The sequence below is a fragment of the Mesocricetus auratus genome, unplaced genomic scaffold, assembly GCF_017639785.1.
Source record: "Mesocricetus auratus isolate SY011 unplaced genomic scaffold, BCM_Maur_2.0 Super-Scaffold_100055, whole genome shotgun sequence".
NCBI lineage: Eukaryota > Metazoa > Chordata > Mammalia > Rodentia > Cricetidae > Mesocricetus > Mesocricetus auratus.
This window is the reverse complement of record NW_024429232.1, coordinates 3,908,799-3,933,343: the sequence shown is the minus strand read 5'-3', so window position 1 is coordinate 3,933,343 and position 24,545 is coordinate 3,908,799. Positions and strand designations below refer to the sequence as shown.

At 47.7% G+C, this 24,545-nt stretch overlaps 1 protein-coding gene across 2 annotated transcripts in view; it reads right to left on the bottom strand.

The window, feature by feature from the left end:
• The window catches only part of Spatc1 (spermatogenesis and centriole associated 1), a 29,271-nt gene extending 5,533 nt beyond the window's left edge, over positions 1-23,738 (bottom strand). Inside the window, exons 1-3 of one of the 2 annotated variants that reach the window (XM_040736469.1) lie at positions 23,313-23,738; positions 650-1,315; positions 28-543 (exon numbers count right to left, since the gene is read on the bottom strand). In XM_040736469.1, coding sequence (XP_040592403.1) covers positions 28-543; positions 650-1,315; positions 23,313-23,517 — 1,387 coding nt within the window. In that variant the 5' untranslated portion in view covers positions 23,518-23,738. The remainder of the gene's footprint in view (positions 1-27; positions 544-649; positions 1,316-23,312) is intronic. The other variant, XM_040736470.1, reaches the window with a different exon arrangement.
• Between the last annotated feature and the right edge of the window lie 807 nt (positions 23,739-24,545).

Here is a 24,545-nt window from a genome sequence, read left to right as displayed (position 1 = left end):
GTGTTGAGCCTCTGTGGTGTTACTGACCTCGGGGACTGTCAGTGAACTTGTTAGACTTGCGGTGGGCCATCTTCCGCTCCACCTCGAGGACACTCTTCCGAGACTGTTCCATGGTGCGTGAACCCCGGGTGTCATTGACTGAAGCCGGGGAGGATGAGGTGCGGGGCGGGGAGTGGGGGTTGCGTGGAGGAGAATGTGGGTTGGGCACGGGCCGGGTAGGGGATTGGTGCACCCTGGTGGTGGAGTTGGAGTGGGAGTTTTTTGAAGGGGAATAGTTTCCAGCACTTTGGGGGACAGGTGTCGGGGCGGGGTTGGGGGCTGTGCTAGCAAGAGAGCCTGTCGGGGAGTTTGGGACAGAAGTAAGGGCCATTTGTCCCTGGAGGACACCAGTCTGGGTCCGAGTATCTGAGGTGGCATAAAAATTTGTCGTGGGACCGGATGTGACCGTGGTGCTCATGGGAGTGGAGGTCTGAAGGGGTGGACCCACAAACATCATGTTGAGGGGCTCTGAGTCCTGCGTCGTTTGGGGGTGCTCACCGGTGACTGGTGACGTGAAGGAGAGGAGGGGTCAGAGGGAGGCAGGACGGGAGCAGGAATGGGCCTACCCAGGATGCCCCACTGCCCCGCTGCCCCACCCTGTACCAATTACCTCTTGAGGTGGCGATTGGCCCTGCACCTGCTGAGGCTCCCGTGAGGTTTCCTCGGGGTGGCTCTGCCAGCCGCACCCTTGGGGCCTCTGCCAGCCCTAGGTTGTTTATAGCATTGGGCAGTATGTTCTGAGAAACACCTAGAGGGGTAGCCGTGGAGGAGAGCAAGGGGCTGCTCAGGGAGACTGCCACCGGGCCAGCCAGGGGAGCCATGAGGGGGCTGCTCTGAGAGACAGCCACCGGGCCTGCCAGCCGGCTGTTTGTCGTCAGGGAGCCAGTCGAGGTCAGGCCCAGTGAGCTGGCCAGAGTGGTCCCAGGGGGTACAGCTACGGGACTGGCCAGGTGGCTGCTCAGGGGTCCAGCCGTGGGTAAGCCCAAAGAGTTGGCCAAGGTGGCCCCTGGGGAAACTGCGAGGGGACTGGCCAGGTGGCTGCTCAGGGGGCAGGGCACAAGACTGGCAAACTGACTGCTCTGCGGCAAGGGCATTTGGCCGGACAGCAGCGGGTTGAGGGGGGCCACCAGGGAGTTCATGAGGGTGCCTCCTGCAGGACTGAGCTGCGAGCTATTCAGCATGTCAGCCAAAGGGGCCAGGGCCACCATCCCCATGTCTTCCATGCCTGGCTCCTTTGCTACCGCTGCGGCTGCTGGGGATGGGGGCAGGAACACACCTGTGGATACAGAGAGAGCAGGTGAGTCCCTCCGGAAGCAAGTGGGAGGCACTCGTGGGGATGCCTGTCTGGGATGCTGAGCTGGCGGGTTTGACCGCCATCTTGTAGCCTCGTTCCTTAGGTAGGCTGGATGATAATGCCCTGGCCTGAGGGCACCTGTGGGCTGCCAGAGGGCTTCCCGCGCCACCCTAAGAGAGTCTTGGATGTGGGTCTGCCCTCTTTGTGTCAGAACTCCTAGACTCTTACCAGACCACTGGCCCTTCAAGCCGCAGGGCATTCCAACCTGCCCTCCACCTGTGTCCACCAAAATGAGCTGCCAAGCCCACACACAGAGGAGAGCAGCAAACAGTGGTTGGCCTCCCAGGCAGCTAACTTGGCCCTCTGCTTTTGACCGGGAGGAGTGAGTCTGGCCTCCCACTTGGTAGTGCTAATTAGATAAGAGTCTCATGTGACCTAGGGCGGCACATCGTGGACATGAGCTGGGATGGGTTTCTTGATGGCCACAGTCATGACTCAGAGGCCCAGAATCACTGCTGGCTATTCTTGGACTCCTGGAGAGGGTGGGGCTGAGACCTTATTCTCCTTGACTTCTGGAGCTGACTTTCCTTAATGACTGCTTTTGGGAGAGAAATCCCTTTAGAGACATAGTTGCTGCATGGGACAGAGTGCAGAGGAATCTTTGCAACTATGCAATGTAATTAAAAAACAAAAACAAAAACAAAAAACACAGCCAGTGGTAGTGGCACACACCTTTAATCCCAGCATCCGGGAGGCAGAGGTGGATCTCTGTTAGTTCGAGGCCAGCCTGGTCTTCAAAGAGAGTTCCAGGACAGTCTCCAAAACAATACAGAGAAACCCTGTCTGGAAAAACTTGAAGGGCTGTCAAGTGGCGGCAGAGGTGGGTGTGAAGAGTGTATGGGAAAAGGGCAGGAATTGAGGAACCGTGGCCCCCCAGAGCCTGAGTACCCTCTGTCTGTTTCTGCTATACCATGTCACATGGTGAGTGATCACATGGTGAGATTCCTATGAGGTCTGGCCTCTCCTTAAAGGATATTTAAAAGGCCCTGTGGCAGTTTGAATGAGAACGGCCCCCACAGGCTTTTATGTTTGAACATTTGGTTGCTACATGGTGGAAGTTTTGGGATGCATTAAGTGTGGCCTTGTTGGAGGAGGTGTGTCACTGGGATGGGCTTTCAGGTTTCAAAGAACTTCCATGAACACTCCTGGTGAGCTCTCTGCCTCCTGCTTGCTGTTTGAGATGTAAGCTCTCAGCTGCTCCCGAATCCATGCCTTTGCTCCAACACCATGGACTCATGGACTCTAACCCTTTGAATCTGTCAGCCCAATTAAACCATTTCTTTTCTCTTTCTTTCTTTTTTTTTTTTTTTTTGAGACAGAGTTTCTCTGTATTGTTTTGGAGGCTGTCCTGGAACTCACTCGGTAGACCAGGCTGGTCTCGAACTCACAGTGATCTGCCTATCTCTGCCTCCCGAGTGCTGGGATTAAAGGCGTGCACCACCAACGCCCAGCTTCTTTTTTTCTTCCTTCCTTTTTCTTTTCTTTTCTTTTTTTTTTTGTGAGTGTGGGACACACGATCTCACTATATAGCTCTGGCTGTCCTGCAACTTACTATGTAGATCAGGCTGGCCTTGAACTCATGGAGATCTGGCTACATCTGCCTCCTGAGTTCTGGGTTTAGGGCTGTTTAATAATTGCTTTCTATGTAGGCTTCCTAGCAGAACAGCTGGCAGGGGAAGCAACAGAAGGTACCAAACATCTATTCAAATGAGGATGAAAAGGATGCAACGGACTGCAAAAATATAATATAATAAAATAGTGAATAAACCTGGACTTTGATGAAATAAGTGAATTAACAATACATATTATCTTCAGTTTTGTGTGTGTATTCTCATTTTCTTTTTAAAATTTGTATGTATGTGCATTGGTGTTTTGCGTGCATGTATATCTGTATGAGGGTGTCAGCTGCCCTGGAACTGGAATTGCAGACAGGTGTTCACTACTTTCAATATGCAAATTTGACTTTTCTTGCCCCACCCCCATAATTATGACATGAATAAAACAGCTTAAGAATTTATCTCTCGATAGCCGGTGGTGACACACACCTTTAATCCCAGCACTCGGGAGGCAGAAGCAGGCGGATCTCTGTGAGTTTAAGGTCACTTTAGTCTACAGAGCGAGTTCTAGGACAGCCAGGGCTACACAGAGAAACCCTGACTTGAAAAAAACGAAAAGAACAAAACAAAACAAACAAAAATAAAAACCAAACCAAAAAAACCCCAGCAACCAAGAAACCGTTTCTTTGCAGACTGCCAAGACAGTTAGCTAGTGAAGGCGACTGCAGCCGAGCTGCCACCTCATGCAACTCACTCTCTGGCCTTCACAGGTGTGCCGTGGTGTGGACGCCTCCCCTTAGCAAGCACAAACGAAAAGCAAAGAGAAAGGACTGTAGCTAATAAACAGTAGTGGAGACTAAAATCATATTTAAAAAGTAGTTTGTCATTTCACATTAAAACAAGAAAGACCAACAAAAGGCAATCAGTACCCTTTGAGAACCTAATGTCGGCGCTCCCATCTGCGTCCCGAGAAATGAAATCTCAAAGCTGGAGAGACGGTTCAGTGGATAGGAGCACTTGCTGCTCTTGCAACTTCAAGCACCCACATGGCGGCTCACAGCCATCTGGGGGACCCGAGGCCCTCTCCTGACTGCCAAAGGCACCAGGCATGCTATGGTAAACATACATACATACATGCATGCAGGCAAGACATTCATACATGTGAGTAAATAAATAAATGCAATGTAGAAACAGTCTCTAGAGGACTCTAGAGCAAAAAAGGACACAAAGGGGGAGATCGCTGTGAGCTGTTTATTTCAAAATGCCCACTAGAGAAATCTGTTTTTAGGGCCAACAAGATAGCTCAAAAGGTGAAGTGCTTGCAGCCAAGCATGACCTCAGTTCAATTCCTGGAGCCCACATGGTGTGAGGATAGAATGGGCTCTTACAGTTTGTCCCCTGACCTCCACATGTAAGCCATTCCAAATAAATAATTGTAATAAAAAAAGAGAGAAATCTGGTTTTTAAAAAAGGTACAATGTTCTGTAGGCGTGTCTGCCTACAGGCCAGAAGAGGGCACCAGATCTCATTACAGATGACTGTGAGCCACCATGTGGTTGCTGGGAACTGAACTCAGGACCTCTGCAAGATTAGTCAGTGCTCTTAACCACTGAACCATCTCTCCAGCCCAAGAAATCTGTTCTCAAATGCGTCTTATATATGGGGCCAGGGGTATAATTTGCCTCTTATGCTTGAGACCCTGGATTCAATGTCCAGTGCTCGCCTCACCAATACCCGTAGCAACATTGTTTATAGAAGCTTAAGAGAGAAGATAACTCAAACCCAAAGGTCTGCAAAGTGGTGAATAAACAAAAACTATCAGTCACAAGCCCCATAACATGGACAATCCTTGAAAGGACCAGTTACCACGATGGTCATACAGTGTCTAGAGTAGCTGAAGTCATCACACAGACGTGGATCCCCAAGTGCCCAGGAAGGCCATGGAAGCCAGTGCGCCCCACTAAAGGATTAAAGCTGCTTTTTTGTTGTTTTGCTTTTTTGAAACAGGGTTTCTCCGTGTAACAGCCTAGCTGTCCTGGAACTCACTTTGTAGATCAGGCTGACCTCAAACTCACAGAGATCCCCCTGCCTCTGCCTCCCGAGTGCTGGGACTAAAGGCGTGCGCCACCACTGCCGGGCATGAATTACATGTTTATGAAGTTATTATAGAAAAGGCTGCATCTGGGTCACGGGCATTTCTGTCTCAGACAAGTAAGTGTCCCCGGGAAGCTCCACGGGCTCAGCAGGCACAGAACCTGCCCACACTGGCACAGAAGTAACATCTGCAGGGTTGGGCATTAACCAGGATCACCAAAGAGACCGCAGCAGCCTTGAGATAGAGAAGCCTGAATTTGGGGAACTGTGTGTGAGGTGAGTTTTCCCACCTAACACCCCCTTTGAGACATTTCAGGCCTCCCCTTTGCTTCTAAGGAAAGATGTATAAGCCATTGACGCCTGAGACTCTTAGAGTTTGCATCTGTTGATTGGGATATGTGAACTTAAAAGCTGGCTACGTTCTGGTACCATACTAGAATCTTATAAAAATCAGAAAGCTCAGATTCGCTGAGTGTGTGGTTACTTTAATCATCTAGAATTAGAAAAAAAATACGTTTGTTAATCAGCCAATGGGGGTAAAAAGGAAAACAGTGTCTTAGGACGTATGACTACAGCTTGCCATGCCTAACCCTAGCTCTCCCCCGTGTCTGTCTTTTCCCAGCCCTGCCCTCCATCTCCGGACGCACGGACACCCATCACCCCACCCCGCCCTTCTGTGGCTCTCTCCACCCAGACAGGCTGCAGCAGGGCTAGGGCTGGGAGCGCAGCCATGGGGTCACAGCACTGGGGGGATAGGATGAAGAGTGTGGGGCAACCACATTAGGGGTGCAGGCCGAGTCTGACGGAAGGGAGGATTGAGAAGGAAAGGAGCCACCCTAGCTAAGATGTTCAAATGCGGTTTCTAGAGAGGTGGAGGGATGGAGAAAGGGCGGGAAAAACCAAGGAGCGCAGCTGAAAGGAAAGTATTCAGGGGAGAGATAATCAAGGGAAGGAGGATCCTATCTGGAGGAGAACTGAGGGCAGGAGGGGAGAGACCTGAGGGGAGGGGAGAGACCTGAGGGGAGGGGAGACACCTGAGGGCAGGAGGGGAGAGACCTGAGGGGAGGGGAGAGACCTGAGGGGAGGGGAGAGACCTGAGGGGAGGGGAGACACCTGAGGGGAGGGGAGAGACCTGAGGGGAGGAGACCTGAGGGGAGGGGAGACACCTGAGGGGAGGGGGGACCTGAGGGGAGGAGACCTGAGGGGAGGGGAGACACCTGAGGGGAGGGGAGAGACCTGAGGGGAGGGGAGACACCTGAGGGGAGGGGAGAGACCTGAGGGGAGGAGACCTGAGGGGAGGGGAGACACCTGAGGGGAGGGGAGAGACCTGAGGGGAGGGGAGACACCTGAGGGGAGGGGAGACACCTGAGGGGAGGGGAGACACCTGAGGGGAGGGGAGACACCTGAGGGGAGGAGACCTGAGGGGAGGGGAGACACCTGAGGGGAGGGGAGACCTGAGGGGAGGGGAGACCTGAGGGGAGGGGAGAGACCTGAGGGGAGGAGACCTGAGGGGAGGGGAGACACCTGAGGGGAGGGGAGAGACCTGAGGGGAGGGGAGACCTGAGGGGAGGGGAGACCTGAGGGGAGGGGAGACACCTGAGGGGAGGGGAGACCTGAGGGGAGGGGAGAGACCTGAGGGGAGGGGGACCTGAGGGGAGGGGAGACACCTGAGGGGAGGGGAGACCTGAGGGGAGGGGAGAGACCTGAGGGGAGGGGAGACACCTGAGGGGAGGGGGGACCTGAGGGGAGGGGAGACACCTGAGGGGAGGGGAGACACCTGAGGGGAGGGGAGACACCTGAGGGGAGGGGAGACACCTGAGGGGAGGGGGGACCTGAGGGGAGGGGAGAGACCTGAGGGGAGGGGGGACCTGAGGGGAGGGGAGAGACCTGAGGGGAGGGGAGACACCTGAGGGGAGGGGGGACCTGAGGGGAGGGGGGACACCTGAGGGGAGGGGGACCTGAGGGGAGGGGGGACCTGAGGGGAGGGGAGAGACCTGAGGGGAGGGGGGACCTGAGGGGCGGAGAACTGAGGGGAGGAGGGTCCTATAAGAGGATCCTGAGAAGGAAGGTGCTGAGAAAGAATCCTCAGATAGGTCTTTGGGTAGAAGTCTTGGGGGCAAGAGGGTCTCTGGGTTGGGGTATGCTGTGGGAGGGTGTTCTGTGTGGGAATCTGAGTACTGAGGCAGCAGAGTTAGGAGGGACTGCTTTGTGATCCAAGAACAGGCTCCTAAAACAACAACAAAAACACAAAAGACGAGTTTCAGAGCAGAGACAGGTCTTGTGACAAGGCTAAAGTTCTGAGACGGTAGGACATGGTTGGGAGGTGGTGGCAAGTAGCCACTCTACAGGTTCTTTCCGGGGGGGGGAGGCAGAGTCGGGGGAAGCCTGCCCCCTGCTGGAGGCTGGAGGAAGCGTCCATCAGAGCAGGCAGTTGGCACAAAGGTAACCTTAGATGCCCAGGAGGAGCATGAAGGAGTGGGAACCGGGCTAGGTGACAGTCATAGCATGGACTTGTTAGCCATTTTATTCCCCTTGTCCGTCATTCTGACCTACGCTTCTCTGGCCACCTGTCACCTTTCCTTTTCCTTCGTCTCTCTGAAGTGGGTCTTGCAGTGTTGCCCAGTGTGGTTCTGTGACTTTCCTTCCCTGTGGAGAGGCTGGATCTGACCCCCGGGAGCAGGGGCCGCATGCCAGCCACTGCTTTGGAGTCTTGCACACCTGGCGTCAGCCCTCATTTTTGTTACTCCCATAGCATTGCACCCATTTGTGTCCCAGAGACATCCTAGTGCGAGCGTCCGGGCAAGCCCGGTGTCCCCGGGAGGACGAGGTCCCGCAGTCTGAATGCTGTCTGGTTCTATTTCCATTCCCTGCTGCGGAGCTAAGGTCTGAAAGCCCTTGGCAACTCTCCTGAAGAGCTGTTTTCTGACAGCCTTCCCGGTCGGCCCTTCCTCCCAGCCAGCCGTCTGTCGTGAGCCTACACTCTTGTTAAACCCTCGCAGTGTAAGATGCCTGCTCTCAGGTTACAAAATGCTACAAGAAAAGGCACAGGGAGGTGGGTGGCGCATGCCTTTGGGAATCTTACAAATGGCGAGAACCACTTAGCCCGCTACGCAGCCAAACGAGTCTCCCAGGCTCCCTCTCAGTTCCTTCTCCCATCTTTATTTCAGACGCCATTTCTCCAGCCTCGTTGAGACAGGGCCTCACCGTGCAATCTTGGCTGGCTTTGAACTCACTCTGTAGCAGGCTGGCCTCAAGTTTACAGAGATCTGCCTGCCTCCATCTCCAGAGTGCTGGCAAGAAAGGTGTGTACCACCATGCCTGGCTCTATCCTTGCTCTTGAAAAATGTTCACAGAGAAGCCGGGCGTTGGTGGCGCACACCTTTAATCCCAGCACTTGGGAGGCAGAGGCAGGCGCATCTCTGTGAGTTCGAGGCCAGCCTGGTCTACAAGAGCTAGTTCCAGGACAGCCTACAAAGCCACAGAGAAACCCTGCCTCGAAAAACCAAAAAAAAAAAAAGTGTTCACAGAGAAAACTGAGTCACCAGTCTCAAGTCCCTCAGCCAGCATCCACACTTATAATTCTGTTCATTCTTCCTTCCCTTCAGTTGAGGACGCTTCCTAAAAAGCTCCCTTTTCATTTTGTTCATTATCAAAGTGTCCCCTAGTTCCTTCCAAATGTAAACAAATTCAGGTTGCTGTCATCTTGAAAAGAAACTCTGGAGTCTCGCCTCTCTCTAGCACCCACAACCCCTGTGAAGTTAATTTCCATAGTCAGCTTGACTGGATCAGGAAACACCCAGAGTGTCCCAGAGGACAAACAAGTGGATGTCTGGTCTTTCTTTCCCTGATACCTTGGAGTTGCTTGTGGTGCTGGTGCCACAATTGGAGGTTCCACCAAGATCAAGAGAGACTTGGAAAGACTAGGAAAGATTGGCCATAAAGAAGACTCGGGAGAGGAGAGACTTGAAAAAGAAACGATTTAATAACAGGTACCTCAACTTCTAACAGTAAAATTGAATGGTCAAATCTCCATGCTTTGCTTTAGAGATCACCTTCTAAGGAGAAGGTGTATTGTATTAAATCTCCAGGCCTTCGCCTGACACCAAGGTCAGGAAAGAAAGGGGAACCTTTTAATCCCAGCACTTGGGAGGCAGAGGCAGGCGGATCTCTGTGAGTTCGAGGCCAGCCTGGTCTACAAGAGCTAGTTCCAGGACAGCCTCCAAAGCCACAGAGAAACCCTGTCTCAAAAAAAAAAAAAAAAAAAAAAAAAAGAAAGGGGAACCTGAGAGATCATCCTCAGTTGGAGGATGGATTAAAAGTGGGTGAATTGAAAATTGGTAACAGTTAATAAAGGAGGTACTGGTATTAAGTAAAAGAAAAGGAAAAGATAAAAGTATATAGAATGGAAAATACACAGAGAGTCTGGATACTGTGTACAGTTGTGGTGTCTTTAAATTGTTTAATTGCTGAGAAAGGAACAAAAACTGCTAAAAGACATTTGATTATTAATGTTGCTAAATTAATCCAACTTACATATTTTGAAAATGCTTTGACTTCTAAATTTAAATATAAGGACAGGTTACTTGGGAGAGGAATTTCTGCTTTTGTTTCCACAGAACATAAAAAGCTGTGGGTTCCTTCCAGACTAATACGGTTTGATGAAGCAAGACCACCTGAAGCAGTGGCCCAGGTGATCCAACACCTAAAACAGCTGAGATGATGCAGCCTTACAGACCACAAAAACAAGAACGTCAACAGGTTTCTGGGGTTTGTTTTATTTTGTTTGTCCTGATCCCCATGGTATTTCAGCGCCCCTTAACAGCAGGAAGTAGTTTGGAAAGAACGATGCCCACATTCCCAAATATTGTTTATAAATGTTAGTATACTAACGTCCTCGTCACCTGAGATAGGTGCTAATTTATATATAAAGAAGGGGGGAGATGTTGGGCCCCAGCCCCATGGGGTCTCTGTGAGTTGCTGGTCAGTCTACAAGTGCAACTTGTTTTCCAGTCCAAGTGCTTTCTGTTTTCTAGTCCTGGCTTACTGCCCTGGCCTTGACACTCTGACATCAACATCTAGCAGGAGGAAAACACAGTCTGTTCTACCTGGGGTTTTTCCACCGTGCTGTAAACCTGTATATAAAGCTCCTCCCTCCTACAAGGGAGACTGGTTAGCACTTGCAATGAAGATACACACACACTCACACTCTCTCCTGGCAATAAAGGCAGCACATGCATTCTCTTAGGACAAACAAATGGACGTCTTGTCTCTCTTTTCCTGATACCTTGGAGTGGCTTGTGGTGCGGGAGCAGCACATGGAGACTATGTCAGCAGCCTTACCACTCAGGAAGTGGGGCCAGGGTGTCAGAAGTTAAGCTATCTTCAGCATGCGCTCCAGGACTACATGAGTGACTGTCTCAATACAAAAAACAAAACACAACAAAAGACAATCCACGTTTGGTTTGTGGGTGAGGGCTTTCAAAAGGTGATTAACTGAGTGTGTAACCCTGAATGTGGATCGCGTTACTCCGAGGGCTGGGGTCCTAGACTGAATTCAAGGAGCAAGCTTGTTTGTTGACCACCAGCGGTTGTCTCTGTGGGGATACATGTGACTAATTACATCTCACCCCTGCCATGATGGGTGATATGCTCAGACTATAAACTAAAATAAACCTTTTTCCTCAAGTTGATCTTGACACAGCAATGAGAAATGTAATAAAATCTCAAAGCCAAGCTTCTTGAACTTTGTTTTTCTATTTTCTTTTAAAAGTGTTTTTATATTAGAAAGAGAGAGAGAGAGAGAAGAGAGAGAGAGAGAGAGAGAGAGCACATATGCATACATTTACAGCACAGCATGAGTGTGGAAGTCAGAGGACAATTTGTGGGAGTCAGTTCTCCTTTCAGAGTGTGGAATGTGGGATTGAACTCAGGTCATCAGGCTTGGCAGCAAGCACCATCTCCCACAGAGGCACCCTGCCAGCCCTGTTCTATCTTCTAACTCATACTTTACCTCACTCTGGTCAGCCTTTCTCCGTGAGGTTGAAATCACTTTTATTAGAGTCATTATTCAGTAAAGGCTGTGAGTACACTCAGCACCTTTCCTGCTCGACTATTGTGAAAGCCTTTACCTTGCTGATGCCATTTCCTTTGAAGTTGCCGTTGGCCTCCCAGACAGCAAACTTTTGACATTTCCTTTGCATCTGGGTATGTTCCTCTGCTGACTTCTCTCCCTGTTCTTACTCGGTACTCGCCACTCAGTCTCTTCCTACTGTGTACTCTCTCCCCAGACGTTCTTAACCCCTCTCATAACTTCAATTATCAACGCCTTTTGGATCTTTTCCATCTAGCCCTGACCACCTCTGACCTGTTATCACGTCCCTGAAACCCTCTCTGTGGCTATCTTACAGTTCATCCAAATTTCAACTATTTGACTTCTTCCAAAATTGTATTTCCCTTTTCCAGGCTCGCTGTGGGCAGGAACACAAATGGAAACCCACATACTGTGTGTCAGAGAGGTTGAAATTATTACTCAAGCCCACTGTTAGATAGGCTTCTTCTTTCTCACTGTGATAAGCCTTTGTAATGAACTAGAATAGTAAGTTTAAATTCAGGATTATTGTACTTCCTGGAGTGCTGGCCGGGGATGTGGTCCCAAGCCGGACCCATCCAACACCCATTCTTCCACCATCCGGCCTTGGTCCTGCACGCTGTGGACATACATGATTTTGAGTACCTGCAGCCCATGTGTTCAAGATGTGTACATATCTCCCCCACTATATTTCCTTCTGTGCTCCTCCTGAATTCAGTTGCATCAGAGCCCTGGATCCAAGCTTAAAGAAACAAGGTGGTCTAGAAAGAGAAATTAAAGCTTGAATTCATGAGAGCAAATGAAGAGCCTGACCTCACTGAGAAGACCACTCACAAGAAACAGGCTGCAGGAGCCAGGGGTGGTGGCCCAATCCTGTTATTCCAGGGCTTGGGGGGTTGAGGCAGCATGATCAGGAGCTCAAAGTTAGCTAGGTCTACACAAAACTCTATCGAAAGCCAAAAAAGAAAACAAAATAGGTTGTTGTAAGAGGCGGAATGGGAGAGCAGTGGGTTAAGAGCCACTGAGGTGACTCTAAAGGATGCTCCTTAACTGATGCTGGCAAATTGTGCACTTAGGGAGTGGCACCATCAGCCAGTCACCTAGTCCTTTCCGTAAGACACACTCTGGATGCTGTATTTAGCGCCTCTTTATTGTATTTATTTATTTATTTTAGTTTTTTCAAGACAAGGTTTCTCCTGTATAGCCCTGGCTGTCCAGGAACTCGCTCGGTAGACCAGGCTAGCCTCGAACTCAAAGAGATCTGCCAGCCTCTGCCTCCCGAGTGCTGGGATTAAAGGCGTGCCACCACTGCTGACTATTTGCCACCTCTCACATCTGACAGCTAGGGTTTCTTTTTCTTACTAAACTTGAATTGACTCCTGTAGGAGGAAGTCTAATGCCGCCATTAAACATGTGACTTATTAGAGGCGCATACAGATGAGGTAATAAAAGGGCGGTTTACCACACCGCTAACCACACCCACTTTAGGCAGGACTAAAGACGTATACGGCTGGACATAAAGACGTATACGTACGTAGGCGGAACTACGTCACTAGCCAGGCCCACTTTTGGGCATGGCTAGGGGTCGTTACGGGGGAAGGCATAAAAGACAGCACACAGGAAGTCTCGCTCTTTTTCCTGGAGTTCGGCTTTCGGCTCGGCAGAGGAAACGGCTTCGTCCATTGAAGCCTACAATTTGGTGTCGGGAGCGGGATTGGAATCCGGATCCAGGCGCCCAGAAAAGCGGCTTCTCTCGGCCCGACCAGGCACACGTGGACTCTCCTTTCACGAAGTTCCTCACCACTTCGCTCGGCAAGGCACAATTCCTGCCGCCAGGAACCAGCACCTTCTACCTGCCGGTAAGGTTAGACGGTATTCCAAGATTTCTCTCGCGGCCACGTGCTGTTTTACTGGCGGCCTGCTGACTCCGGCCACGTGCTCTTTCGCTGGCAGCCTGTTGATTTCGGCCTGAATTACTCCACTGGTAACAAATGTAACTGCTTTATACAATGTCAACAGCTAACATTATGATGCAGGATGTTCAGAATTTTCTTGTTTTTTATATGGAGGGGATTTTAGAAAGGGTTGAGGACCTACCTGAAAGGTACTTCCTACCCACGATGGTGATTATTAGCTTCATAATCAATATAATTTTGTTAATGAAATGGCTCAAAAATAGGAATAAACTTATACAGGTCATACAGTCATCGCAGGATAGTTTTGAAATCTTAATACAAAGGATTCAGGAAATGCAAAATTCATTGCAGGAGAGTAAGAAAGGGTTGGTAGAAAATATTCAGGATATTAAAAATGATAATGTAGGTCTGACGAACAGGTTTAAAGAGACGGAACACAAAATCGAATTACTTTCAGGAAAAATGTGTTCCACAGATAGAATTGAAAAATTGGAACATATTTAACAAAAAACACGGTTCCATGTTTGATGATTTCACTAGCAAATTACAAAGACTGGAACATAAAATTGAAATGCTAACAGAAAAGAATCGTTCCATGTCTGAGAGCAATGATAAACTAACTGATAGAATATCATTTGTGGAAGGCAGTTTACATGCTATTGAAGTACTTTCTAAGGATGAGAATATTAGAAATTTGGAATCACATGTAAATGATGAATGTAAAAAAATGAAAGATTCCATGATGTCCTTAGAAAATTATTTGTCCCAAGAACTTCAAGAGCTCAGAGAAACAATGATGAATAGACTGCAGGATTTAGAAGACACTCAATCTGATACTTCAGAATCAGAAATACAGGCAACAGGTCAGGACAGGAGTTTCCCAAAGCTTCTCAAATGCCGGAATGATTTCCCTAAGGTTGCTATGTGTTCCCCTATGGTTTTTCCAATATCTGTAACAGAAAAACCAGCAACAAAAAACAATCAATGGTCCCATTGCTTATCACTGGGAGCCTATACAGATGAAGGAGCTAAAGAATATTAAGGAGGCCATTGTCTTGTATGGTCTTCATTCTCCCTTTGTCAGAGAGCTCCTAACCTCATGGGCTACTGTAAATAAAGTAACCCCAAAAGACTGGGCCCAATTAGCCTCTGCAGTGCTCGAAAATTCTTGTCAAATTCAATGGAGATGGAGGCAAGAAGCAAAAGCTATAGAAATTCAGGAATTACAGAACGGTCATGAAGTACCCCAAGACAAGATTCTTGGGGAGGGTCCTTACGCTGACACGCAGGTTCAATCTGCATATGATGAGCACATGTTGTCTTTGTGCCGTACAGCTGCTTTAAATGCCTTGGATAAGGTTTGTGAAACAGGAGAGATAATGCAACCCTACACCAAGGTATTACAGGGCCCAAGGGAAAGGTTCACTGAATTTTTAGAGAGATTATCCAGAGCAGTAGAAGTACAGGTAGCGAATCCAGAATCCAGGCGTCTCCTTATAGAATCTTTGGCGTATGAGAACGCGAATCCTCAATGCAGGCAGGTAATTTGGCCATTAAAAATAAGATCAGCGCCATTGGAGGAATGGGTCCTACATACAGCGAACCTGGAATGTAAAAGTCAGGATACAGGAGCTTGGGTAGGTGAAGCTATTTCTACAGGCTTGAGGAGGCACCAGGATGCCAAATACCCTACATGTGATGATATAGAGGCCTGGGTAGGGAAGGCAATCTCAAAGAATTTTAATAGGCATAAAGATGCAACATGCTTTAACTGTGGTAGAATAGGACATCTTAGTAGGAACTGTAGACAACGCATTCCTAGAAATAATGCTTTTACCAGGAATGCATCAAACAGAAGGCCTAAGCCTCCTGGTCTATGCAGGAGGCGTGGGAAGGGGCGCCATTGGACTGATGAATGCTTTTCCACAATAGACAGACAAGGTAGATCTTTAAAGCCGGGAAACGGGGTTCAGGGGCTCAATGGAGCCCAAAAAGGAAGATTATCCGGTCATTCCCAGTGACAGTGGAGGACAGCCTCTCCCAGGACAATTAGAAGATCCACTGCCCATTGTAAATAATATGGCACTGGATAATACATTAGCTCCAGAGGATGAATCAATTACATCAGGAGGAGATACAAAACATATATTTTGGCAAACTTCTATACAATATCATAGACCCAAGCTACCAGTTAAGGTAAATAATAGGGTGATTTACGGATTACTGGACACCGGAAGTGACGTCACTATCATTAATCAGCAGTCCTGGCCAACCAACTGGGCTTTAAAAGAGGTTAATGTTCAATTCTTAGGGATTGGAACCCTATCTGAAGTTAAACAGAGCGTTAGATGGATTGACTTTATTGGGCCAGAAGGACAGAGAGGAAGGTTAAAGCCATATGTTGCAGATATTGCTATAAACCTCTGGGGTCGTGATCTATTCCAGCAATGGAATACGCAGATTAACATTCCTCCTGTATCAGCTAGGAATTATAGACAAGCTCTTAGTGATAGAAAGAATATAGTAAGACAGTACAGAAAACAGATGCCAAATGTACATGCTGTACAGAAGCAAGATGCTAGTGCCAAACCTACAGAGCAACCAAAAGCTCTACCATTAAAATGGCTGACAGATGAACCCGTCTGGGTGGGTCAATGGCCTATGACATCTGAGAAGTTAGAGGCTTTGGAGAAGTTAGTTCAGGAACAGCTAGATGCTGGACATATTGAGGAATCAACTAGTGCATGGAATTCGCCTGTTTTTGTTGTCAAGAAGAAGTCTGGTAAGTGGAGAATGGTTACTGATCTTAGAGCCATCAACAAGGTAATTCAGCCTATGGGGTCTCTACAACCTGGGATGCCGTTACCTACTCTAATTCCTAAGGATTGGCCAATTATAGTTATAGACTTAAAAGATTGTTTCTTCACCATAGCGTTACAAGAAAACGACAGAGAAAAGTTCGCCTTCACGGTACCTACCTATAATAATTCCCGTCCAGTACAGAGATTCCAGTGGAAGGTTCTACCTCAAGGTATGTTAAACAGTCCAACTTTGTGTCAATATTTTGTGAATAAACCTCTAGAAATAATTTGTAAAAAATTTCCACATTCGTTAATATATCATTATATGGATGACATATTATTGTCTGATTCAAATAAGGATACTTTGGAAAAGATGTTTGAGGCAGTAAAGGAAATTTTGCCTCACTGGGGATTACAAATTGCCCCAGAAAAAATACAAAGAGGAGATTCTATTAACTATTTAGGTTATAAAATAGATGCTCAGAAAATTAGACCACAGAAAGTACAGATCAGAAGAGATCGTTACCGGACTCTTAATGATCTTCAAAAACTATTAGGAGAAATCTCTCAATTACAGACAATTATCGGTGTAGAAGGGCATGATTTAAAACACCTGAAAATGGCTTTAAAAGGAGATAAAGACCTAAACAGCCCACGAGTACTATCAGCTGAGGCTGAAAAAGAATTAGAATGGGTAGAAAAGAGAATATTAGAAGCACATGTGGACCGTGTGGATCCAAATCTGGACTATATTCTGGTTATTTTACCATCTAGAGAATACCCCTCAGGAATATTAATGCAGAGGGAAGACATCATTCTAGAATGGGTATTTCTGCCACATAAACAGAATAAAAAATTGAAAACCTATATAGAAAAGGTCTCAGATTTGATATTAAAAGGTAAATTAAGGCTTCGTCAACTGACTGGGAAAGACCCATCTGAAATTATTGTACCTTTAACGAATGAGGAAATTTCCTCCTTATGGAAGGATAATGAGTATTGGCAAATAGCTTGCAGTGACTTCTTGGGAAGTATTAGTAATAACTATCCCAAAACAGAGAGAATCAAATTCATAAAGAAAACAATTTGGATTCTTCCACGTATTGTGAGGCAAACACCTATTTCTGGAGTTCTTACCTTCTACACGGATGCAAACAAATCAGGTAAAGCAGGGTATAAATCAGGAAAAATAAGTAAAGTAGTTCAAAGCCCTTACAACTCCGTATAAAAGGCAGAGTTATATGCCATTCTCATGGTACTTAAAGACTTTACAGAGCCTCTCAATATAGTCACGGATTCTCAGTATGCAGAAAGAGTTGTCTTGCACATTGAGACTGCAGAATTTGTTCCTGATAATACAGAATTAACCTCATTGTTTTTATAATTGCAGGAAATCATCAGAAACAGGACTCATCCTATATATATAACACATATCAGATCCCATACAGGGCTGCCAGGTCCTCTGGCACAAGGCAATGATGAAATTGATCGTTTATTAGTAGGTAATGTGTTGGAAGCTTCAGAATTTCATAAGAAACACCATGTTAACAGCAAAGGTTTAAAGAAGGATTTTTCTATCACCTGGCAACAAGCCAAAGAAATAGTAAGAAATTGTCCCGGCTGCTCATTGTACACTCAAACTCCATTACCAGCAGGTTGTAATCCTAAAGGTGTTCACAGAAATGAACTTTTGCAAATGGACGTATTTCACTTCCCAGAATTTGGCAGTTTGAAATATGTACACCATACTATAGACACGTACTCAGGCTTCCAATGGGCTACTGCCCTCAGCTCTGAAAAAGCTGACTCTGTTATTACACACCTCTTAGAGGTAATGGCTGTTATGGGTATACCTAAAACAATAAAAACTGACAATGGTCCAGCATATGTCTCCAGTAAATTGGAGCAATTCTTCAAATATTATAATATAAAACATGTAACTGGTATACCTTACAATCCCACAGGACAAGCAATAATTGAAAGGTCTAACCGAACCTTAAAAGAGATGCTTCATAAACAGCCAGCGAAAACAAAGACACCTAGACACAGGTTACACAATGCTTTACTAACGTTGAATTTTCTTAATGCTGATGAAAAAGGACAAACTGCAGCAGAAAGACACTGGACTACAGAGAAGACTTCTGAACTGAACCAACCGGTGTATTTTAAGGATGTTATGACCTCAGTCTGGAAACCAGGATATGTGTTACGTTGGGGAAGGGGTTATGCTTTTGTTTCCACAGGAGAAGAAAAGGTTTGGGTTCCATCAAAATTAATTAAAATTCGATCAGAACAGAAAACATCTCAGGAGGAGGAAGATAACAGCCCATCTACAAATTCATAGTCCACCATGGGTAAAGTGACCTCCTAAAAGGAAAGAGAAGTGTTTTGTTTTTGTCTTCACAGGTAAACTCAACAAAGAATACTGGACATATGGATTCCTGTAGAAGAATGAATAGCTACCCTGGGGACCATCAAACAAACAGTAACTCACTGTGTGGTATCAAAGTCTAAATCTCTCTATATTGTTTTTTCATAGTACCCTTTTATCTTTATTTCTTCACATACCTCAGTCCCCATTCATTTAACTGAAGCTGGCTTTGGAGTTGGATTGGCTCTCCTACTCTAAACCCAAGCATATTATTTAAATACAATTCAGAATTTCTGTATTATATCAAAGAGCCATTGATATAAGACAGAAGAAATAAAATGAGGGACTGTTATCTGTGGATTTCTTTTTCTGAACAGTCTAATTTCCTCCAGGTTTCCCATCTTCCCTATTGTCACCTCTTTTGTATGCATACATATGAAAGTTAAAATATTTCTTTGTTAACATTAATGTTGGAGTTTTCCAGAGAACAAGGGATTTCATGACAGCAATCTTCAACTGCTTCTGAAAGAGAATGAAGATCCACTTCCTTGACCTCACCTGATTCGACTGGAGGCATCTGAACTGCCCCACATCATTGACTCCACCTGACAAGCACTATCCTGAAACTGGCTTGAAACTACATCACTCTACACAACTCCAGACCAAGAAACTGAAACAGCACATCTTCTACAATCTGACCAGAGCTTCAAGATAAGAGCTTCAATCAACACTAGAACCCCAGTCAGGAACTATAATCAAGCATCTCCTGCCATACTGAGACTGTCTGATCTACTGAGATTTTGTTATACTAACATTTTCTTTTCACAGGTCCCCATGAGATTATCATCGTCCCATCTCAGCAGGAAGTAGTTTTGAGAATTCCACGCCCCCTCTCCCTACTATTGATATTATAAGATAGTTTACACCTGTTAGTGTTAGTTTTCAATTATTTTAGAGTTGGGATTGGAAGGAGATGTTCATATTTGGGTATTTCTTTCAGATAAGTTTAGGTAGATAGAATAGATGTTTGATACATTTTGTTCATGGACACAAGTTAGTTGTCCTTTTTAGACTAAAAGGGGAATTGTAGGAGGAAGTCTAATGCCGCCATTAAACATGTGACTTATTAGAGGCGCATACAGATGAGGTAATAAAAGGGTGGTTTACCACACCGCTAACCACACCCACTTTAGGCAGGACTAAAGACGTATACGGCTGGATGTAAAGACGTATACGTACGTAGGCGGAACTACGTCACTAGCCAGGCCCACTTTTGGGCATGGCTAGGGGGCGTTACGGGGGGAAAGGCATAAAAGACAGCGCACAGGAAGTCTCGCTCTTTTTCCTGGAGTTTGGCTTCCGGCTCGGCAGAGGAAACGGCTTCGTCCATTGAAGCCTACAGACTCCTGTCCACTTGCAGTCAGTGCTGTGGTTTCCCATCTGAGTAGCTGAAAGCATCTTTGTAAGCCATCTCCCTGCCTCAGTTGTACTTCTCCAGCAGCTGCAATGATTGTTCTGGGCACAGATGTGGTTACTTCCTGTTAGAAATCCCAAGTGTCTACTCATTGCTTTTAGGAGCAGGTCCTTTGCACGTCATTTAATATTCAGAATCAGTTGTGATCTGACCTCTACTGGTCTCTCTAGCTGATTGTCCACTTCTCACCGCCCCTAGCATGGGCATTCACAAGTAACAACATACACCATCAGAGACGTAGCCTACACTCAGACTTGCATACCACATACATTCACACAGAGCACAGCAACTCGCGTGCTCTAACAGCCATGCGAAAACACCCTCAAAGCATCCATGCACGGAACTTTGTACTCCTTGTGCATCTATTGCACACAGACGCCTTGCACGTTACCTCACAGGCTTACGTACCACACACACACACACACACACACACACACGTCACGTTCAGCTAGTGCCCGCTCATGTGTCACTAGGATCACGTCTTTATCCACACTGTACTGTCTCCTAGGATGTTGCTCTCTGTCTCCATCCACAGCTGCTTAAACCCCTCCTTAAAGATCTGAAATAGTCCAAAGCTTTTTTTTTTATGTGTGTGGATGTTTTTCCTGCCCATATGTCTGTGCATGCCTGGTGCCTGAGGATGCCAGAAAAGAGTTTTGGGGGGACTGGAGTTCAAACAGTTGTTAGCCGCCATGGGGGGTCTGGGAATTGGACACAGGTCCTCTGCAACAATGCCCTCAGCTCTTGGGCCATTTTTTTTCCAGCCTCGAGTGTTGTGGGATATTTGATTACACCATGAACCCCAAGTTTGCTTTTGGGTTAATTAAATAAAATCAACCTTGGGTCAGGAGGCCCAGTTAGCAGCTAGTTGACAGGAATCATAGTCATGGGGTAAGACTATAGAGAGGCACAGGAAGTGGTAGGGAGGGACTACAGCCTCTTAGTACAGTGGTGGAGCAAAATGACACTATTTTTTTGGAGACACCAGCAAAGAAAGAAGGTCAACTAGTTGCTATTCAGCCTAGCAGGTTTTCACCCCAGCCTTTGGCTCCCAAGTCTTATTGATAAATAGAAAGACAGATATTTAATTAAAAGCTATATTTGGCAGCAGTGGCAAAGCTGATGTCGATGGGAATAGAATTCCTGCCAGGCCACAGCCTGAGTGGCCTGGTCTCTGCCAGAGAAGCAGGCCAGCGATGGAACCACATTAGCCGGCTAACGCAGAAGTAGATTAAAACAGCCTCTGTGGTGACTGAAAAACACCACCCACAGATTTAAGATTTAAATCTAAAAGCCAGATGTGTAGCATGCACCTGTAATACCAGCACTTGAGAGGCTGAAGTATGGAGCTAACTACTGTGAGGCCAACCTGGGGTATATATTGAGTTCAAGACCAGTCTAGGCTATATAGTGAGATTCTGTCTCAAAATCACAAGGGCCAGAGAGATGGCTCCATGTATAAAAGCACTTAATACAAGCATGAAGACCCAACTTGGGTCACCAGAACCTGTGTAAAGGCTGAACATGGTGGACACGTGTCTATTAAATGAAGATTCCCATGATGAGAGCAGAGGCAGAACCTAGAGAATCCCACATAAGCTCATGGGTCAGGAAGCCCAGAGTCTACAGTACAGTGGCAGAAATAGGAGGTGCCCTGACTCAAACAAGATGAATAAGAACCCATGCCTGCCTGCGGTTGTCTCCGACGTCCACACGTGTGTGTGTGCACGCTTGCCCTCACATACAAAGCCATACACAAAAACATATTTAAAAATGAATTTAGAAAGGAATAAAATCTAAGGCTTGAGGTAGGAAGCCAGAATCCAGCTTCGTAGACTATGGAACTTTTTACCTCCTCTATGCAGATTATTTTTGTCACTCTGTCTGCTATCTCAGTCATTAATGACATGACATTTAAAGCTGGAGGCACTTGCGTGCTTATGACCATACTAGAGACATGAAGAGTGTCCACTACAGCGAGGCTTGATGGTAAGGAGCCCAGTGGGTAAGGAGCTAGGGAAGAAGACAAGGGAATTGAGTAATGTCCAAAGGACTCCAGCCTCTTAGTGTGAAAGTCTGAGTTCTACACCAGAATTTCCCTTTTGAGACAGTGTCTTGTGTAACCCAGGCTGGCCTTGACCTCCCTGTGAGCTACCAATGACTTAACTTCTGATGATCCTGCTGCTGGCTTGTGTTAATTGCGCCTAGTTAAGGGGAGGGATCAAGCCCAGTGCTCTGAGCATGCTAAGCAAGCACTCTCCCAACTGCACTACATCCCCACCCTCTGGTAAGACTATCTCCAGGGATTAACTATGCCTCCAGGATCCTCTGAAGCTGCCTTCACTTGTAGTCGGGTGTTGGAGCAGTGCTGTAGGTGGATTGACTGAGGGCAGAGGGGAGGCCTTGAAGCCTGAGCTGGGAGATGCCGTGATCAACGTGAGTCAGGATGCAGACAGATTACTAAGGTGGCCTGGGAACCCAGGAAGAGAGATGAAGAAAAGGGTTATTATTCCCAAATGCTGTGCAGAGGTGGAGAAGGCACTTAGGTGGTACTTAGGATGTTACTCATAACTTTCCACACGTCCATTGCCAAGCTGTAGAGGTCTAAACAGGCAGAGTAAAGCCCTCCTCTCAGATGAGAGAGATTTCGTGCCTGATCAGAGGAAGCAGGGACGGTGAGATGAAGGTCTGTGGCAGAGGGCAGGTTACCGTAGGGGTGGATGGACTGTATGCGCACAAGGAAACTCATGGACCGGAAAGAACACAGTGTCTAGACAGGAAGGCCTGTGTAGGGAGGGAGATGGATGTAACAACTATCAGTGTTTCTCACTTGTGCACACCTTGGGAAGTGTATCAGCCATGGCATCTGTAGCTACATCCTGGTAAGTTTGTTACCCTCATATAATTCCCCGCCCCACCCCCATCTTCAATGCTGACCACTCTTTGCTCAGACTTTCCATTCTTTCAGCCCTTCCTAATGTACTCAGCTTGGTGGCCTTTGTCATCCCTTGGTGTCTGAATGCCACTTAGCATGGGTCACCCGTCCAGTGGCGTTTCTGTGAATCCTGGAAACTTCCTTGCCTGCTCTCCTCTCTCGCCCTGCTCTGGATATCTCCAGCCCCAGGGCTTCCATCACAGACTAAGAAATCCTGAGTCTCAACTTTCAGTCCTGGGTTCTCTCCTTGGCTTCCAGATAGGAGTCTCCTTCTGGCTATCTGTCTCTAACTGGAGAGAAATGCAAAGAAAGATCATGGAGAGAGCTGGGAAAGGCTGAAGCAAGAGAAGCAGGGCCAGGGAGGCTCAGGGTGGCATATTGGACTCTGTAGGGAAGAACACTGGGATCCCAGAGCTGGCCCGTTCCCAGTCTACGATGCCGCCGTTAGGTTGAGAGGCGGAGAGCTCCTGTTGGGTGAGTGGGTGTGGGGCCTACACTTGCCCTTTCATCCCGTGGTCCTGTGTATTCATGCTGCCTCCATCGGTTGAGGCCAGTGTCCTCTGTGCTGGCTACGATCTAAGCCCTCCCTCCGGTGTCCTCAGACCCCAGCACACTGCCTCTGCCTCCCTCAGCACAGCCTCACCCTTCCCTCCCCACTGTCCTACCCAGGCCTCTTATAGTTACCCTGGTGTTGGGAAGGGCCTGCCGCTGCCTCACCAAGCCCGCTGGTGAACCCGCTGAAGCCAAGGCCACCTGCCTGAGTCTTGATGGCAGACTTGAGCTCGTGATTCTCCCGAATGAGCCGTACCAGCTTCTTCAGTTCCTCATTTTCCCGCACCAGCCTCTCTATCTGATGCCGAAGGCCCTCGTAACTTGTAAGTAGAGACATGCCCCAGGGCAGTGGGGAGGGTGCGGCCCGACGGAGGGCACTGCACCTGGAGGCTGCCCAGGGCCCCGGGCCTTGCCCGGGCTGGAAAAGGGCATCAGAGTCTGCAAGGCTGGCCCAGTGGGCCCTGGGTATTGTGAGGTCAGAGACTGTGCCCTCTTCCTTGCCCTCTGTTCTAACAGGCTCAGCTCTCTGTACCTCTAGGCCTGTACCTTGCCTTACCTCAGCCTGAAATGTCCTGGCAAGGTTTGGCTAATTTTGATTTCAAGTTTGCCTCTTTTGCAAAGCTTCTTTACAAGCTAGTTTCGGACTCTGGACTTCCCCGGAAGATGAGTCCTGTGTCAGATCACGTGCCTTGTGTCTCCAAGATTAGCCCCTCAGTGCTTTCCGCCGGATATACAGTGGTGGTGTTGTACCTCCCTGGAGTCCTCAGAACACCACAAGGGGTGCAAGTTGGTACAGGCGTTTGTTGACTATTTGTTGACGAATACTCGCTATTCTGGCTTCCTGGGCAGGGTGCCTTTTCCTTTCGATACAGGGCGTGCCTGAGTTTCATCTGTCAGCCATCCCCTGAGGAAACCCTTCCTTGGATGCTGGAACATTGTCCCCTAATTTCTTCTGGCCACAAGTGCTACATTCCATCCCTGGTGATTGGCCCAGGGGCTCCTCTATCCAAGCACCAGGCTCCCCACGGCTCCTGCTCCTTGGGTCCTTGAATCTCCCCAGGTTTCATTCTTTCAAGAATCTAAAAATGACGTGATGGTGATCTGGCACCACCCTCTGTTACTCCATGGTTGCCGGGGTTGACATGGCTGATCTGGCTGGGTAGGTGACTGATTCCTCCCCATCTGCTCCAACGTGTGTCCCTCTGGAAGATGTCCACTTGGTAGAAGACAACCAGTCACAGGTAGACAAGTAGCCACACTTCTCTGCTTCCAAACAAGAACCCAAGACAGTCTTCCTCAACTGGTTTCAAGAACTGAGAATGGAATCCTCCTGGCGCTCCCTCCTCATACTGCTCTCTCCAGAGA